The following is a 20,458-nucleotide window of genomic DNA, read 5'->3' as shown; positions in this document are numbered from 1 at the left end:
CCTAGTTAAGTTGACACCAAAATTTGATTAAAATTAAATAGGCTTGTAATATTAAGCCTTCATAAGCTTTGCATTTTGACCCAGTCTCTAATTAAGAATTAACCTCCGTAGGAGAACCCATACACCCTACTAGGATATAATACAGTTGGAATACAGGCCTAGCAATTGAAATGAAAGCAACTCAAACAGGTCTACGAATGTTTGACGATCACATTTCATCTTTTAAATTAAATGATATCGAGGGGATCGTTGTCTTATCAGGCCATCTCACGCAAGCCTCTCCCCGGTGAGCTCAAGTCCTTTGAGGATGGATCGCATTCAAAAACCGAATAAAATACGTGTGTATATTTTGTCTAATAATACGTAAGACTTTAGGCCTACTGAATAATAAAAGTTGAATACAATTATGTAATATAATAATAAGTCCACTAAAATATTTGTAATAGATTAAAGAAGAGACGAATTATGCAAAACATTGTAATGAAAATAGACAACAAATGAAAGAAGGATGATAACTTGCGAAAGGCAGAGTTTGGTACGAACTATGTTGATATTTGGTTTAAAATATAATGATGGTAAGGTTTTACCGTATCAAGTTAATTTTTGGCTGAAAAGATAGGCCTACAAACCTCCAAAACCTCGCTCATAGCATCATTCATAGTTTAGTTTCAGTAAAGATTGTAATGAGGTTTAGGCCCTAAATAAATGTACAATTCGTGCATAAACGCATACGGTAAACCGTAAATAATGCGTACTTTTTATGAATCAAATTAGAAATATAAATCTGGCTCAAGATCTCTAATACAAAACAGAAATAAAATCGTAAGCCTGACAACAATAATTATCAACGTACGCCTTTTAGCAAAGGTAAGATCATAGTTCCTCTGAAAAATGTTAAATATGCCATTGTAATGTCACATAATAGTTATTCACTTTGACTAAAAATTTTATCGAAAAATGTATATATTTAGGCCTACTTGAAAAAAAACTGTAATTCATTAGCAAAAAAAACCCAAAAACACATTATTATATAGGTCTAATAATTGTAACTTTTACTTTCCTCTTCAGTTTTAGATCAATTTGATACATTAAAATATGGTTATTTACTATAATTAGGCCTATTCTAAAATTAATAATAGGCCTAAATAATATTATTAATGTCACAATGTGTACTTTTCGTTTTTGTAAGTTTACGTATACGTACGGAATTTTCCAATCCACGCCTGCAATTGGCCTACAATGTCGCTTGCAATTTTTAAGAGATGAAAATGAAGATTATTTTTTTTTTAAGACGGTAGGCCATTTCGCAGTTTTTATCAAATTAATCACTTCTAAAAACTTAACTGAAAAAGACAAAATGAACGGTTAAATTCAACCAAAACCCCATTGCACGACTTCCAGTCAATTTAAATTGTTTTTTTTTTTTTTTTTTTGCTTTAATTTAGGCCTACAGTTTTTTTAGATAAATAATTGTTGTTTTTTTTTTTTTTATTCGATCCAATTTTTGATCAACAAATTAAATAACTGTTAATGTGACATTATAAATGGCATATTCAACAAAAACATTAGAAACAATATATGTTTAAAAGTAGAATTATCTAAAGTTCGAAATCTGTTACCATATCAGACTATTTGCAAGATACAGAGGCCTGGGCCTACTTTATTAATGTGTAAGGGGTAAATGTGATCAAGTGCTAATCAAACTGCCCTCTTGGAACTCTCTTTGTAGCGGAACCCGTCCATCAGTCTTAACCTATTCACTGTTTTTTAGATACTAGGCCTACTATCAAATAATAGCCCATCCACTTACCCTAATCGTGTGCTTACATGTTATACTATAACATCCCCATTCATTCATAATTCGAAGGTTCCCTGCAAACTGTCAACATTGTACGTCGTAGGGGTTATATCGGAATTTTTATTAGACAGGATATACAGTCATTTTAGTAGTAAATTGTCCGGGAGGGACCCGCATTTAGCTTACTTCACGGGGTGCATCAAAAATGAACAAGGGGGTGTAAACGATGTTTAATATCACTGGCTGCTGTTCAACGAATTTATTTTTACATTTTACTATGGCTAATATTAAACACTCATTTATTTGTATGAATTGTTGTTTTTATCAGAAGGGTAGAGTAAAAGAGTAAAATTACATTGCAAACTCCCCCTGTTTTTATGAAGTATTATAACATAGATATAAGTATGTATGTTAACGAATGCAAAATATGTTTTTAAAAATAATAAATGTTGAAAAATTATGTTACAAGTTAACATTAAAGAGAAAAAAAAAAAGAAATAGGCCTACATTAAAAGATGATTTATATATTATAAGTGAAAATGAGGGTAAATAATGATAATAGAGAAAAGATTACAACAAAAATCGTGTATATTAAAACACATAACTATTCTTATAAATAAATCTAACAATTATAGCCTAATTTAAGTGTGTTTATAGTACAATGGATTGCTATATTCTTTTTAATATTGTTATTGATAGTGATTAATAAGCCTTTCATTATTAATACAAAACATACAATCAAATACAAATAATAGAAATAATATATCTCCTGTTGATGAAAATTAATTTAACTTTCTATCGCTTAATTATATAGGTATAATCCATCATTACCTAATGAGTTACAGTACAATAATTAATTGTTGTTTTACAGTGATGTGCCTGTGTATTTTAACAATGATATAATAACAACAAGGAATTTCATTTGAAATCTGTTGTGTTTGCACAAAAGAACACAGAACATAAAGGTATTGTTCAAGATTGTCCTGTTCTGTCCGACGTCATCTTGTCAAAACCTAACATCTGTACACAAGGAATTAAAAAGATTTCTGTTTATGCTAACTATCATTTTAAATCTTTAAAATGGTTTATACAATGATCAGTCCGGGGATCAGTCTCTACATGAACCAGTTGACTTCTGTTTGGATAAACACCGTACACAAACCAAAATTATATTGTATTATAAGGCAAGGATTGCCTTGGTATTATGTTCTTGTCTTTATTTTATACAATACAAATTAAATGTAATCCGTAAATAACAGATATACTAAAACACTAAACAGCAATGTTTTGGTTCCTGGGTGATTTAGTAGAAGTTAACGGTGCACATGGAGAGTCGCAGTCAGCGTGTCTTGTCAATGCGTTTACACCCATTCAAGCTCACTTCCGATTACGATTTATCGAGCCAAAAGAATCGCTACAATTTTCTCACAAGTGTGTGATAATTTTCAAAAGGATTTGTCTGTTCTTTTTCTTTAAATGAGGCTAAACTCTGAGTTAGCTATTGTTCTACGCCTGTACTGTTATACTTTCTTTGAACAGCCCCACTGTTTAAATTCTGTCAATCTTCTGGATCTTCGATAACAGACAACTCATTTGAATAGATCGGTAGAGGGCGTTTGGGTTTTCTTGCTGTCGCTCACGCTCACTGGCTATTGTGCTAAACAATGGATACAGGCACCTACTCTATGATCGAAATTCATAGGATATAATTAAAATGTAATTTAAATCAAATCCGTGATTTCTTTAAAGTAAATAATAGTAAACAAATGAAGGGAAATAAATTAGCATTCGACCTAAACCCACCACGAAGACTGAGATGATGATTGCAGTGTCTTCAACACTTTTTGTGTGATAGCTTGCTACCGTCATTTTTCATATTGTTTATAACTAGGCCTAAAGTGTTATTGTCGTTAGTATTGAATTTAAAAAGTCGTTTACAAGAAAAACAAATACGTTGAACCAGCTAAAACTTAATTTAACGACGTTTACAGCATTTCGTATTAGTTTACACACATTTGAGATCTTGGAATTAACAAAAATTCCAAATTCAATTTGAAGTTTCATGCGGTTTGTCTTCTTGTCGAAACGATAGACATTGTAGACAAACATTATTGTTTATAATAAACAAAATGAAAATCACTTTTCTTGGCAAAAAAACACGTACATTTATTTATAAAAACCATGCAGAGATTTATCCATGAAGAACTGTGTTAAAGTTCTCTTGAATTTCGAATCAAACATATTAAATTGATTGTAGGCCTAATGCTAAATAAAATTATAGATATGAAGGCCTACCCTACCTAATTCTTCGGCATTATTAATGTGCTCTTGCTTTAAAGAAAGAAAATAACACCATGTAATTAGATTTTATATACGGTACCAGTACATAATAATTGTTTAGAATTGTGTTGTCTGTATAAATGAGCTGTATCTCGTATCATAGTAGTTAAGATTCAGATTCCAACGACAACGAATATGCTTCAGGCTCTATTGTAAGGTGGATGACCGAAATTCAGGCCAAGAAAGTGACGCTAACTTTCAACTCTTGTAGGCCAAGTCTGCATTCAGAAATCATACTGGGCCTGACATTGAACTTTTTGCTTAATATTTGTTACTGTGAGCTCAAGCAGTTAGCATAAACCGTAGGCCACTTGATCAGATATATGCAAGTTACCAATTGTTAATATTTTCGTTAAGTTTGTTTGGCCCTATTTCATTTGAATAAAATCAATAATTTGACTTTTGTCGCGCGCATGATAAAATAACGTGAGCAAATTATTACAAATGATGTCTAAATGTGCCAAATTGTATTTATTATTATTAACTTAAAATAATTATAAAAATCCTTTCACATCATTATACATTTTGAGCATTATTTCTGAGCGTCTTCGATAAGTTGAATGGGCTTCATCCAAACAGAAAGCCAACGCTAAGATCTCAAGAAATAATACGTTAATTATAGTAGTTGTACGATCATTTTAGAATTTTCCAAAAAAAGTGTTCATTTTGTTTTCCGAAGAAAGATGGGCGTTGGAATTTGCATTAGTCATAATATAGTTGTATATGATCTAACTTAACATTGCATATTTCAGTTTCGGTGAGACAGGTTGAGGGTGTCCGCCCTTGAAACGGAATCTTTGACCTCGAGGTAACAGGGGTAAGGTATATCACAATTGTAAAATTAAAAGAAACTACTCATAATATTATAGGCCTAAATACTATTTAAGGGTCAATGACCGAGTCAGTGTAAACGTGGTTTCGTGATTTTCTTCCTTCCATCGTCGTTTCTCGTCATCTTTCGAAGTTTATCATAACATAAGTCGTACCGGTAGGCTTTAAGTCATCACACAGAATAATCAACATTTCGTTGAATTCTAAAAAGTTGAATTGTGAAAGTGTGTCTTCAATCAGAAAATTACCACATTTAATGGTTTCTTGGAAATAGAAATGACATTCGTTTAAATCCGTGTAGCGGTATTGCATAACTGAGGATCTCCTGATTCATAGAAATGTTTCCATGATTCTGAGTATTTTGCTTCGAATTAGGCCCTAAACAAAATAAAAGACAAAGCCTTAATTATGAAAGAAAGGCCTAATTTCTGAATTATTTTTAGAAATGTGTATTATGGTGAAATATAAGTAGGCCTACACTAATATTATTTTATCATAGTAACGAATATCCTATAAACATAAACAGTAGTTTTTGCCATTTCAAGTTTCAGTGTTACATAATCGTCATCTGAGTTCTTCTTCTCAAATAATTGTAGTAGTAAGTAAGTAAGTAATATAGTAAGTGTTTGGTTCGGAAACAAATGAATTTTTATTCTTAGAGGGAAATTGCTTTGCTTATGGTGAAAAGACAATTTGGTTTGGTCCTTCAAAGGTCTGTAGACAAATATTATTTCTCCTTGGTTATAAATTTATTGTAGGTTTCTTTCGAACATGATAATCAGCATTATAGGCCTATACTGAATACCGATCGATTGGAATTTCTTTTCTCTTCTCTTTCTCTTGCTTTCCCGGTTTTTTATTTTTATTTTTTTCTTATTTTTCGCTCTTTGTTGTAACAGTGATTCAGTTGTTGCAGCATTAAAAACTAAGGAAAATCTTAAGAAACTATCTTCTTGAAACTTTTTATTTCTTGTTCTAGATGCTCCCTCTAATGTTTTCAAATAAAAAACTAAACACCAGATTTGTAATGGTTCAAACAAAATATTCAAATTTTTATTCACATTTTTACAATCGATAATATAAGTCTTGAAATACCTGTATAGATTTTACATTTGGTTCAGAATTCGATCGTGTCGAATGTTTCCATGGTAACGCAATATAAATTATAATACAACCATTGATAGTCTAATTGATATTATGGGATAAATTTTCTATTCCTAATAAAACTAACACTCTGTTTGTATGAAATAATAAATAGGAGATTTAATTTACGAAATCTAAAAAGTTTTTTGTTCTAATGTACAACGGCATTATTCACATTTGTTTGACAGTATGTACAATCACAATTACACGGAATGTAGATAAAAAAACTAACATTCTTACAGAAAAAGTTTACCTTTTACACATTTATATTTAAACTAAACTCACAATGTTGAGTTTTGATTACACTCAACTAAACATCTTTAAAACTACAATTGATTGTTCTTTTGTTAATTAAATTTCTTTCAAATAAGTGATATTATTATCAAACATATTTGCTTGTATGCAAATGAAACAATTGTCCTGCAACATGTAATATAGAGAATATCAATGCTCTCCAAAGAAAATTGCTATATATTTTTTAAGATACTCATAATACTTTGTAAAATGTAGGCATATGTATGCAAAATACTCTTTTAAATTATTATGTTATTCACTTTGGAATGTATTCGAATTTCTAAATGGATTTCTTTTTTTTTTTAGATAATTGGCAAGAATTCGGTTTCAAGTGTGTATTGTAAATCAGTTTATAATTAATACAATTTTTATTTGTATGCGAGGTAAATAATACTTTTTTTGTAAAATACTAACTTCAAAGGAATACATTTTGCGACGGTATAATTGGTACAAATCATTAATTGTTAAGAATGGATAACCCATAATTAGAAACAGTGATGGAGCAGTCCATTGTACTATGTTGAGCGCAGCTTTCTAACTTTATTACAACTGGCCTTCAGAACCCCGCCTTTTATGATAACAAGACGGATATTTTCGTAACAAACCACGTAACTTTATTTGTAGTCATTGGTTTGTTGCTAGGAAACTTGTGACGTTGTTAACGCACATGATTTTCTAACCGCCCGGTTCAATTTCACCATTGTTTATAGAGTATCGTTAATGAAATGGGATATGGTTTGAAAATTAACGCAAAAACATATCGTAGCCCGCAAATTTTCATTTATTATCATATGTAATTGGCATGTTGTTTAGTATATCAATGTCATTCTTTGACAAAGGAAAAAACAAGTTGTTAGAACTAGTTGTAGTTATTGGAATACACAACTTAGACAATTGTAAATAATATAAATAAAAATTTTTAATTAAGTTTAAGTCTAATTTACAAAGACGAGCGGTAACTGTAATAAACTTATAGGATCTATGACCATTTACACAACGCGCAGGCTTAGCGGACAGGCAGTTTCCGTTCGGGAGAGATATAACGGTACATAGGCCTATACGGTTTTCCGTTTACCTCTCGTCTGTGTTAATTGGCCTTTATATCAAATAAGTGGCATAAACCTACTCATTATCATCAAAAATAGTTGTCTATGTTAGATTAGGATATTAAAACATATATGATACCGTATTTACTGCAGTAACTGCAGTAGACGTTGAAGCAGTAAACAGGTTGATAAATAAATATATTACGAGAATAAAGAGTAAACAAAGTGCTCTGACTACACTGTAACTGCAGTAGTAACTTTTAGATGGTCCTTAAGTTTAAACTATTAACCACTTTGTGTCATCATCCCAAATGATTTGCCACAATAATTTGATACGATGTTCAATCTGCTGCTCTCAGACATCACTATAGTTATATTTTAATAATAATGTTGTCTATGAATGCTAAGACGATTGAAAACATTCGTATTCATTATTAATACAGAAATATAGGCCTAATTAAACAAAATGATTCGTGTTTTTCAAAATGAAAAAAAAAATCTGATCAATAAAAATTAGGATATAATTTTATTTAAAATATGTTGTCTGTACCTTAGAAAAAAATAGATATAAATAGTAGTTTTTATGCAATAACAATGTACTGGACTGGAAAATCAATTAGATTTGTAAAAAAAAATAAGTAGCCTGATATTTAAAAGTACAATAGTTTCTTTAAATATGGTAAAAACATTAAGAAATCATTAGTTTCAAAACTTTAGTTATGTATACAAGAATTGCAGCTCTGATCTTTTTTCTTGTAAACAGTTTTCTATATCAAATTTGTTACCGTCGTTGAGTTGTTATTATTATTATGTAATCCAGTCGTTATTGATGTAGAGTTCGAGTTAACAGGAGAATGTTCGTTACTGGGTGGTGTAGGCATGCCACCCGTCGTCTGACAGACGTACCATTCATTGATGTTAGGCGGGTTTGACGATACCGTCGTGATAGAGATGTCCTCCGTTTGCGTCGCGTTGGGTGAAGCTTTTGGAGATGAATCTTCAAACAGTCCGGGTGGTGGTGGAGACTTGCTGTGTACTTTCATATGTTTTCGTAATGAGCTAGGGTGGGTGTAACTTTTGTCGCATCCACGAACTTTGCAGTTGTAAGGTTTGTCCGAGGTGTGTACATGACTGTGTTTCTTGCGGTCGCTCGAGTTAGCAAAACGGCGATCACAGCCATCGAACTCACACTTGAACGGTTTTTCACCTGAAAAATAAGTAAAGAATTCGTTAGTACCGTACTGTATTGAAAACGTCAAACGAATGTACTTTTTATAAACAACAAACATGAACAAAAAATATAACGAAATTATTATATTACAAAACTGGTAACATTTATTAGACCCAACCCTGGTGTTAAGATTTTAGTACAAACAATATATTATATAGGAACAATTCTTAATGTGTAATATTATATACAAAATATTATTGTCAAGCAATCGCGACAGCTGTTTCATCTTTATTGTTAACATTGAAGGTTGTATTTAACCATTGCACAATTAGGCCTACAATGCACTATCTGCATAGTTAGTTATATTTTTTTGTAATAAAGTTTCTTCGTGGGGATACAGGCCTACACAATATTGTGCATGCTCTAAGTAAAATGTTATAAAGTTTTTTAAAAAATCACTGTAGGCAAATTTTGTTATTAGGCCTATAGATATATACAAAAACATGGGTGGAATGATTCGGCTTTACAGTCCGACAAGTGTTCATGTTATAACTTTTCGTTAACCTGCAATAATAATTCACGCATGCTCATAGACCAATCAAAATAAAGGTTTATAAAAATAGTAGAGGAAAAAAGGATCAACAGCAGGAAATGTAAATCTACTGCCACTATCCCTCAGGTCCTCGTGCTTTACTCGATTCTCAATAGAACATAATGACCATCTATCAATAAACATACATCTTATTACAATTTATATAAAACTTGTAATTAAACAATTTTGAGATCTGCAGACTACTTAAACCGGAGATGGGGGATTGCGATGACTGTTAAGAAGGGGCTTAATCGTCAAGTTGTTAGATACTCCAGGCAAGCTAAACAGACATTTTATTTTAATTTTTTTAATTAAATTGTGAATTTATCTGTCAGGAAATTAAGAAGTCTGCTTACAGAAAGAGAATCTTAGCAATGACAGGGCATATTTCTTCTAAATTTTAGATAAAAACGTTGGCCTTGGTTAACCTTAGGCCTACTGTAATGTTTAGTCAAAATACGCTGGTGTTGTGGCAGCGCAGTTAGACGACGACTGCATTTCGCTGTTTCCGGTTTTGAGATACCGTAACGAATAACATACTGGAAACGTAGCCTACGGAATGCAACGAATTATTACACTTTAATCATGTTTTAATTATGATTTATGATTATTATTCATTATTACATTATCACCGGTTGTGAGAATGTTCTCCTAACAGCATTATCAAATTGATGTCAATAATTAATTACAGGATATTAAAGTTGGATCAATTATAGCTCTTGAGACCTATGTGTGACGTGACAGATGGTCTGAAAACATTCTTTGGTAGAAGTTGTCAAAAACTTCTCCAGCTTAATTGAGGATTAGAGTAAATTGAGAGTAATTCTATGCTTCAACATTCAGACGTTAAAAAAATAACTTTCATTTTTTAAACACATGCAAATCCTGAAGTAAAATAAAGTTTTTTGTAAACAAAATTGAGTCTTATAGTATAACTTGTTGGGATAGTGATTCAATGTGAAAAAAAATAATTTATTTGTATAAGTCGAATATTTTTAAGAATTCTCACAGAATTATACGCAATATAGGCCTACTTTAGGCCTATAGGTTTTAATGTTACAAACTGGGTTACAAATAATTATAATAAATGTTTAAAATAAGATTGTATGAAAGATGTTGTAATGTGAAAGAGTTTGTTATGAGCGGGTTTTTAGCACATGTCAATCAGAGTGTGTACACCTCATCAGTAAGCTTCGTTACCCTAAAGTTTGTAAATGAATTGATTAATCGTTGTAGGTGCAATGATGATGCGGTAATCAATTAGTGTATTTCACCACGAGGTTAAAGGTTAAAGGTTGTACTGTTACTGTATTTTGTATACAATTTGCATTGATTATTCTTAAATAAGTCAATTTCTAAGGAATTATAATTCGTTTTGGAAATTTTGAATAATGATAATAATGCTTCATCAACTTATAACATTAATTATAATTAGCGGATAACATGACATAAATACTATACAACATTGCATGAAGGAATTGTTTTCGTGTCTCTAAACTGATTGCATTCACTCATGTTTAATGAATGTTCCAAATGTTCGGTCCGGCCACAGTAAACGTGGTCTATAAATGTCTTTATAAAAAGTATGGTTGTGATTATTAATTCACTCTCAACGAACTATATATAACTATAGGCTATTCATGAATCTTATCTTCAGCGCATATATTACTGAAGGAAAGATGGGAAAACAAAATAATTTTACATGGAACCCATGCCTAAAAGGGTGATTGATTGACGTTGACAAATAATGTCTAGATGGATTAACTAACTTACTGTAGCTTTGCTTACAAATGTAAAAGATTTAAACGCGACGAACTTTTATCATTATTACATGTCATAATCACCACATGGTATCTGTCCTTTATTATTTATAATTTATTTTAAAATGACATTGCACAAATTATATTGATGATTAAATATTTAATTTTTTTGTATGTGTTTAGTTGTTTAAAAAAATATTAAAGTGCGGAAATATAAAGACAGAACTCTCAATCCACGATGGCACCCACCTATTCGAAATTCTATGACAGTCTGTATCTAAAAATATGTATAGTGATCAACTGTTAAAGGGTAGGCCTGTGTAACAAATATGAATAAAGTATACCTATAGTATTACATTTCTTATGTCAATGGGAAGAGTGTGAATTCACAGCCTCAAAGTAACATCAGCAATATTGTTGGACGAACAACTGAGCTACATTCAACTTAAAGTTGTATCTAGCAACATGGCGGGTAAACAAGCTCTGCATGAGAGCAGACGATCATGTAAGCCATACAAACTTTAAGCAGACGATTTGATGCGTTACCCAATGCTTGAAACCGAGTTGACAACCAGCGGGGAACGGCTATGAGAGCTGGCTGACTCACGCTTACTCTACAAGCTTTCACGCGTAGAAATAATGCTAGGGAAACCCATAGACAGTAGGAGGCAAATATTATCTCAATTATTAAAAGAAAATCTACGCCAGAGGGTCTAAAGGTATAAAGACGGTTTAGCAGTCGATAGGCCTACTTACAATTTTGCCTATAGGTTTAACTTATACCTAATTAATACTCGGTCTTAACTATAATTTCTATATCTCAATTAGTTGGTATACTTCCGCTAAGTAACGAAGTTCATATAACAGGGCCAAAATACTGATAAATTATGGTAAAAAGAAAACCTGCAAACTTCGTTGCAAAATTATAATCTAAACGTTACTAGACATGGCTATAGTATACTGTATGACATTGCATGATTGAAAGTTCATCGAGTATATCAACCAACAAAAAATATTTATATTTTTACCAATTTAGAGAGCTTCCGATAAATACTAAATTATCACATACAGTTATAATTCTTATTGGGTTATTTTGCGTTCATTTTAACATGTTTGTCTCTTGATTAATTATTTTGTTTTTCTATTTTCGAAAAGGAACTGAGATTTATTCTTAGCCATAGCAACCTAAACTTTATAAAGAACAAGGTTCATAATTAAACCATGGTTATTTCTCCCTGATTAAACCAACTGTATTTAATTCAATTGTGTTGTTAACACTACATACGTAGTCAGTTAAGCCATGGAACCTGTCGCTCACACGGAGGCGTTAACATAACTTTAACATTTAATTAATGAACTCGTCAGAATAATCAGATGTAACGAACTTCTCGTAACGTTTTGTTTTTTAATCTACCATTGTTTTACTGGATTATCTTGTCACGTTACATAGACGAGTCAAAAGATAAAGTGGAAGTTGCTTGACATGCCCATTGAAAGTTAGTAAGATTGATGGATTGAAGTTTTGTCAATACGAAGTTCATTGGTAATTAGATGGATTGGAAACGTTAAAATAATAATTAAATTGTGTTCATTGGTATATTTTATTGATTATTACAATTATTTATGTTTAGGCCTAATTTTATTTATGAAGTCATTTATCAGTCAGTACATATTTAAGTAATTTTAATAATCTTTTTGATCTAGGCCCTACTTCTTAATTATAATTTAGAGAGTGTATTATGTATTAGGCCTATATTTACTACATAGTGTTATTTACTTCATCCATGTTATAATTTGTTGAAGTATTTTTTAGATTGGCATATAGCCCACTTATTATATACTTTATGAGGTTATTTTTCTCAATACAAAATATTTATATTCTATAATTATAAGTTTGCACAATAATAATATATTATTCAGATATCATACAGATATTATTTACCAGTTATTATTAGTAAATTATTAAGTTAATTATTCAAATTTGATAATATATTAAAGATAATCAAATTTATTGTAAACGTCAATCATGTTGGTCCTTGTTTTACTTCAATAAACTTGTGAAGGGTAAAGAAACAGATTAGTTATTCCATCTGTGGAAGTACTTCACATTTCACAATACATCTGTGACAGAATACAACAAAACTTATGATCTCTTAATTCTAATTGAGTGATTGTCACCCGTTTGTAAGGCCTGCCAAAAGTGGCCCATTCCTACAGCCATAGCTAGGCCCACAGTAAAATCAACGACGCGTACTAAATAACAAGGCATGCACGCCTATCATCACTTCGAAGGTGTAAATCACTATAGAAATAGGATACATGTAGGCTTAAGTCCTACAATAATATCCGAATAACTAACAATGGAGTGTTGAAAGATTGACTTATTTCTGCAGTTGTAAGTGTACTGTATAATAGAGGCATGCTATACATACTGTAAACTATTTGGATAAAACACTTTTTTATCAGTACAATATTATTACAGTTAATTAATACTTTTACTCTATTTATTAATCAACTATAAAAAGTTGATGATCGAAGTATCGTATAAGTAGAATCGTTGACCACGTATATTACTTGATATTTCTAATGAAACATGCCCTTGATGCTATTGTGTGTGTACCTTTGTATGTTTGGTTAACAGACTGACTTTAGTATTTAATTGTGGATGAATAATAATCACAAGAGGTAAATATACAAAAAAGCACTTGATGTGATAATAATACACAATGCTGTCATGATGACGTCACTAATCTAATGAAATCCAATTATCATGGTATAAAACAAAACAAATACGCCGCCAACCGACAGGATATTGGATGATATTTCTTTAAATTATTAGGCCTAATCAACTTAAATTTTATTTGTGTTCAAATCTGTATACTTTTTTTTAAATATTAAGGGTAGGCCTATTATTTTATTATTGGAATCATGGATTTTCCTGGTCACTGTTTCTTTATCCGGTAATAAATCTTTCACTCAGAAATAATTATATGTTTCTGTGTTTACAAATCATATACTTTTCTAGTATACTGTATCGGGGTGTTAAAGTGGGGAGAGGGGGGTAGGTGGTTTAAAAAAAGGATTAAAATAGGATATGATTCGTTTATTATATTTTACAATGAACTTCACTAGGAACTAAAATCTAAACACCCATGATAAACTATACAAATGTATACGGAGTCTCGGTGCGGTGTGCCTATAGGAACTGTATGATGTTTATTACTACTCGTCCTGTTTATTTCATTGCAAACTTTATTTTAAAAGTTTTAATTCCTTGGTGAAAGACACAGATTAGTTTAGAGAGTATTTAATCCCTGTTACGGATGGCGGGATTACGCAATGAAACCTACAGGCGAACTGCCTAATTAAGAAAAAAAACATACACACATTTTTCATCAATCAAAATTGCTTGGGAGTTATGTGACAAAACATAGCATACTGAAACGAAGATAAACGTTATTTGCTATAATAAGAAGGCCTATTTGTTAAGGTTACCTTAGTTTAACATTAACATTTAATAATTGAGGTACAAGTGAATGAAATATTTTTTAAATAATATTATTATTCATCAATTTAACATTCTTTAGCGATTACGTAAGTAGTTGGAAGGTGCCGGGTACGCAATTCGGTTTCCTTGACTTTTTCGTTACATAATACATATACATTGCTGTTATGTTTTGTTAATTTTCAAGAAGAAAAATTAATACTAATGTTTCAATTGTGGTAGCCACTCTAATTGAGATTAAACATAATGTGTTTCACCTAATTGTCAATTAAAGTTGATTTGTTGGGAAGTATAGGTGTTAAGTTTTTCGCGTAAAACACCCATTAAATCGTCTTGACTTGTAATTTATTAGCACCATAGCCTCGTCGTATGTAATTAGTTGAATGGGCCTATCCAACAATAAACCATGTGAACTTCCTCGAGTGCCAATAGATAATAATTATACATCTTACATAATTAATTTAATATCAATACAAATTGTAGCGTTTATATCTGTAACAAAAACTTGGTTTGTGATATTTTGTTTTTCAAAGAGTCTTGCGACAATAAACTTTTCTCTGTAAGATCTCTGAAATATTGCATTATAACAATGTAGGCCTAATGTAATGTAAATGCACTGATTATCTTGGTATACAATATTATTTAACAGTGAGTAATAATAATAATATTAATAATAATTAACTAAAGTAATTAAGCACGGTTACAATTTAATTGTAATGTAATATTTTATATTATTTATAAAAGAGATATTTGTCGTTTTAGAGCGCCCATAAATCAGAGATAAGAAACAAACTTATTGGCGCACTGAAGAACTGTAGGAAAGTTTTAACATTTTGGCTTGATTCGAAAGCCATATTGAAATATAATATTGAAGGGCAACTTCGCTGGAATGACGTTTTAGGAGGGACCAAGAGCTAAAATTTCTCAGATATCTCTCATCCAAAGAAAAAGCTATGTCAGTTTTCCGTTAGCTTTTGAAATTAAACTCTCTTGTCCTGGAGGCCTAGTAACTAAGCCAGTAAACATAAATAAACTGTTTAACTTTGCGGAACAAAATATTTTATTGAACTATCTAGAATAACTGACTTTTGATTACTTTATTAAACTTGAAATTAAAAAGAAATATTTTGGAGAAATGAGAAATTAATCTTTGTTGTGATTTCAGAGACATCATTGTGACACATTTTAAAGCAGTTGTTGAAAATTAACATTTACCATTACAATAACGCATTACTTATAGTATATAATACTTATTAAGTCTTGCAACAAATTGCCTCAATTTAGGAATAATATGAGAAATTAGAAAAAATATTTAGCAAACTTCACATACCTGTATGTGTCCTCTTGTGAATTTTCAGATTTTCTGATCTTGCAAAAACTTTTCCGCATCCTGGGAACGGGCAAGGAAAGGGTTTTTCGCCGGTGTGTACTCGAATGTGATTCACAAGCTTGTATTTTGCTTTGAATGGTTTTTGTTCTCTAGGACAGTTTTGCCAGAAGCATGTATGGTTGGCTTGTTCAGGTCCGCCAACATGTTCAATAGTTATGTGTGTTACAATTTCATGCATTGTTGTAAAACATTTGTTGCACGGTTTCCTAGGTTCGGGCTGGTCTTGATCAATCCATAAGCAACTAAGTTCTTGTTTTATTGGTTGACGCATGTATCGGAAGAATGCACCAGGTCCATGTGCTCCCATATTCATGTAATTGTTCATGTTTGCATTCATGTGGTTCATGTGCGTATTATGAAGCTGTGATGTCATGGAAGACGTGAGATAATCATTCCTTGTGGCCTGCATTGGATTATACTGGTCATGTCTGGGGTGGATATCCCCGGGAATACCTAACCGCATTTGTCCATTCATATGATGACCAGTTGGGGCCTGCTCGTGCAAACCAGGAAATATAACATGGGCTGTCGAGCCAGCGTCTGTATGTGGTCCATGATAAGAGGTACTAGTTGGAAACATTGCTGAATTTGTTGTCATTCCATCGTGTGTTGGTAGTCCGCCACGCGACATTGGACCTGAGAGTGGGTCCCTTCTCAATAGGAAATCACGTCCTGTGGCGAAGGGCTGTGGAGCATAACCACTAACTCCATGATGTGGATGGGGGTGAGGATGCGATACGTAGCCGTTGACTTGTTGACTGCTGTAGTTTGGTTGCGAAACATTCGTATGTTCCGTCATATGCGTTGGGCTAAGTTTCAGAGCACCGAGATGTGAACCTTCCATGCTGTAAGGATTCAATGTGATACTATCACCGCCGGTATCTGCCGTTGGGTGGTGTGGATGGGTTATACCAAACCCAGAAACATTAAAATTCTGGCCTACGTCTACTGCATATCTAAGGTTGCACTTCCCAAGAGAATGATCCATGTAAGGGGTCTGCAACGCCTCGGTGGTCATTTTCTAAACAGTTTTCTTCAATTTTTTCGATTGCAAATTGTACCGTAGTATACTGGACTAAACTTGTTACTGGTCAAAAATATACTTCTGGAGCGAACCGCTCCAAGTGACACTTAAAATACAACTCAGCCAGAATACTTATTACTTGTATTAGTATACGATTGAATTAAAGGTAATTAAGCTTCCGCGTGATTGGCTGATCCTTTTGTGAGTGACAAGTTACTGAACGTCCAATGAAACAGACCAATAATGCTCACGCATGCGTGAAATAGGCACTTCAACACTTTACTGGATTATCAGAACGTTCAGTTGTGAAACGGTTGTATTCGTTCGACTATTTTATTAAAACAAAAGAGTATACACATAATACTATAAATTAAACCAACTAAATGAAATTATTAAACCTCAAAGAGAAAACTCTGAAATATGTTTGTAATAACAATTTTAATTTATTTGGAATCTACACTTTTGAATCAGTGGCACGCTTTCGAGTGTTTAAAATAAAGTGAAATAAAAGTAATTTAACAACAAAAAAAGTTATTTAGAAAGAAAGCTAAACTACATTATTACCGAGTTGTAATTAATGAACAACAATAACTTTACTTATAATTATGGCCGCAGTATTATATTTACATACTCCGGCTCACGCTAAGTACCGTAACACAAACTTTACCGTTACCGTACATTATTACTTACAATAACAATTATTTGTTTTTTGTAGTTTTGCCACCAGTTCATGAAACAAATTCAGACAATTATAGAATTATAGTCCTATCTCAGTAACTGGTATTTTTCTATAATAAATTAAATCTGCACTAATGTCCTATTATTCAAGTCTTCTGTAGGCCTACATCAATTGTAATAGGATAATTATGCATAATAGGCTTCATTATATCAAACTCACCATGGACTATAACGTATTGCTTAGTCTAATAATTACGGTAGTTTTAAAAACGTAAAGAGGCCATATGTCTGTTTTTATTCGTGCCGTAAATATTTGTCTTTGCAGGCCAGTAATTTACACGATTCCCAGTGATGTATATCCACATACTTTCAAGTATCATAGGAATATTTGGTAATACAGCACCTCATTTCTTTCACATGTGATGCCTGTATCACGGAAGATTATGGGTTATGATCTATGATGCGATACACGTGAAACAAATATAATATAACGATGCTGTGTTTCCCGAATATGATATTGAAGAAATCTAAAAAGGCCTAAACTACTCGAAATCGGTGAACAGTCGACTGTTTAAATGTACATATATAACTAAATATTTGCGTTTGCTCCCATCGCATTTATATAATTATAAAATAACAATTCGTTGTGTGTATATTATTTTATAATGTGCTTATCATCAAATATAATAACGATAATAACTTTAAGAATAACTTTTCCTAATATTATAAACCAAAACAAAATAAAAAGTGACTAAATTATAAACTAAAGAAAACAACCTACCTAAAGAAGGAGAAATGCAAAGAAATTGTAGATAATGTTTTTTGAAAACACAAATAATAATGTGTATCATTGTATTGTTTATAGGCCTTTACGAAGAAACTGACACACGAGCGACAGCAAACACTCGTCTCTATCTTTTATTTCTTCCTGTTGTTTTCCTGATTCCAAAGTGAACTCAACATCAATTATTAATACAACGCAAAGTAAAACTCTAACGGTCTAGTTTTATCTTTTGTTTCACAGTAAAAGCGGTCTTCCCTTCGTTCATTTGTTGTCTGTAACGATTCAATATCCAATGTGCTTTTTGTTCACACGAGTTATCAGATTCCTGTGTATCTCGGCAAAAGCTGTATATGGTACCGTAGCTTATCAAGGCAAATTCACAAATCCAGTTTCACTTAAGTGATGTAACCTTAACTAACATTTAAAATAATTCCTTAATTGTATATGAAAACTGTATCACGCAACCGAGGAATATATTGTATATTGATTGATATTAAATATGTATACAAAATAGGAAATATATTTATTCTGTGTACAATGAATGGTATGCCAGGCCTTTGATAACACACTAGTGTGATACTCCAAGGGTTTTGTTTAATATTACGTCACTCTTTGTTCTTCACTCCAATCATAGAGCTACTTCCATGCTCAAACTGCGCAAAAGCCCATGTGAGAATGTCAATAATCAAACCACAATGTTATGGTATAGGCCTAAGTACGGAATATAAACTATTCTATTTTATAGTAATAATTTTGTTTTATTAATTAAAAGCATATTGTTCTATCGCGTAGGTTCTAGGTGTATTGAGTAGGCCTATTGATAATGTGGCATGTTTTATGAATATACCTTTACCTTTTATTGAAGTCTTTTGTATATTTTTAATTATAATTTAAATGTGTTATATTGTTTTGGGTGTTTTTTTTGGCTCTTGACAAAAGCATATCGATTCGTTTGTCATTTTTAATATGTTATCATATAAGTCTACTTTACATTTTTTATACATTGTAAAAATCTATTCAATTCGGTTTGTAACTGCGATTTTCCTACAAAGAATAGACCTACAAAGAATGTTCAATATACGATACTGTTTATATACTATTTACACCAATTTAGTATATCGTAGCGTGTGTAAAAATTGAATTTTCTTAAATCGACTTGCGTTACATAAAACAGAAAGATTCATCCATGCGAATTTGAAATAACATGCCCGTCAATACAAAACTCAATCCTGCGGAAAATGTAGACTTTTCTTTTTCGGCATATTTTTTATCTAACGGTTGACAAACAATTGTCGGATCGAAAAGCCAAACACTGGGTATACATAATGATGCATTGCGATTTTACCTTTGGAAAAATACTGTTATTGTTATACGTCCCGATTGAATGCTTATTGGCGCATGGTGTTTGTTGTAACTCTATTGAGATTTTGGAACGGTACAAGCGATTGATTGGTGGAAAGAATCAACGTTACAAAAATAGATTGATGTTTGGAAAATCTGAAAGAAAATGCTTTTTGTTGCTAATGACTTAATACTTAGTTTTATATGTTTGCATTTCAGTGTGTCTTGGTGCCAAATGCATTATTTTATAGTCATCTTATTTTAAGTGTAAATATTATATCACGTTAAAACAATAGATCGTACTTAGGCCTATATAATATTTAAATCATCATGTGATTATGTATTTATAAGATGTGGTCAATACACCGATATATGGAACAGTCCTAATTGGTAAACATTCTATACCTAAACCATCCTACTTGACACCTAATTAAGCCTTCTTAGTAGCTGCTAATTCAACCCCTTCCCGTTCTTAGCTTGGAGCCATTCATATTCTGTGTAACCCTATTGTATTTTATCAATGTTTATCTGGTTAATGAAAGACTTGCCGCTTTTATGATAATTCATTAGTTGAGGATTTAATTTTACATTTTATGATTAGGCCTAACCATAATCTGTTACCGAATACCATGTACTGTATACATTTAGGTTAAATCTTTACAAACCAATATAGGCCTAATTAATAACCACATAAATAATATATCAATAAAAAAATCAATTGACAGTCGGGTTCATATTTATTATGTTGTTGTGATTGTGGA

General features: G+C 31.7%; 1 protein-coding gene across 1 annotated transcript; it reads right to left on the bottom strand.

Moving 5' to 3' along the window:
• Positions 1 to 5,990: 5,990 nt before the first annotated feature.
• Positions 5,991 to 16,993, bottom strand: LOC140049257 (zinc finger protein ZIC 4-like). Its single transcript, XM_072094102.1, has 2 exons — positions 15,811 to 16,993; positions 5,991 to 8,659 (listed from the first exon to the last, which is right to left on the bottom strand). Exons 1-2 carry the CDS (start codon positions 16,886 to 16,888, stop codon positions 8,220 to 8,222), a joined length of 1,518 nt encoding a protein of 505 aa, XP_071950203.1. The 5' UTR covers positions 16,889 to 16,993; the 3' UTR covers positions 5,991 to 8,219.
• Between the last annotated feature and the right edge of the window lie 3,465 nt (positions 16,994 to 20,458).

This window comes from Antedon mediterranea, chromosome 5 (genome assembly GCF_964355755.1).
Source record: "Antedon mediterranea chromosome 5, ecAntMedi1.1, whole genome shotgun sequence".
Taxonomy (NCBI): Eukaryota; Metazoa; Echinodermata; class Crinoidea; order Comatulida; family Antedonidae; genus Antedon; species Antedon mediterranea.
This window is presented reverse-complemented; position numbering and strand designations above follow the sequence as displayed.

Excerpts from the sequence above, each read along its gene's own strand:
- LOC140049257 (XM_072094102.1), bottom strand. The coding sequence starts at position 16,888 with ATGACCACCGAGGCGTTGCAGACCCCTTACATGGATCATTCTCTTGGG. Across the intron at positions 8,660-15,810 it reads TCACAAGAGGACACATACAG|GTGAAAAACCGTTCAAGTGT; the intron begins GTATGTGAAGTT and ends CTTATTTTTCAG.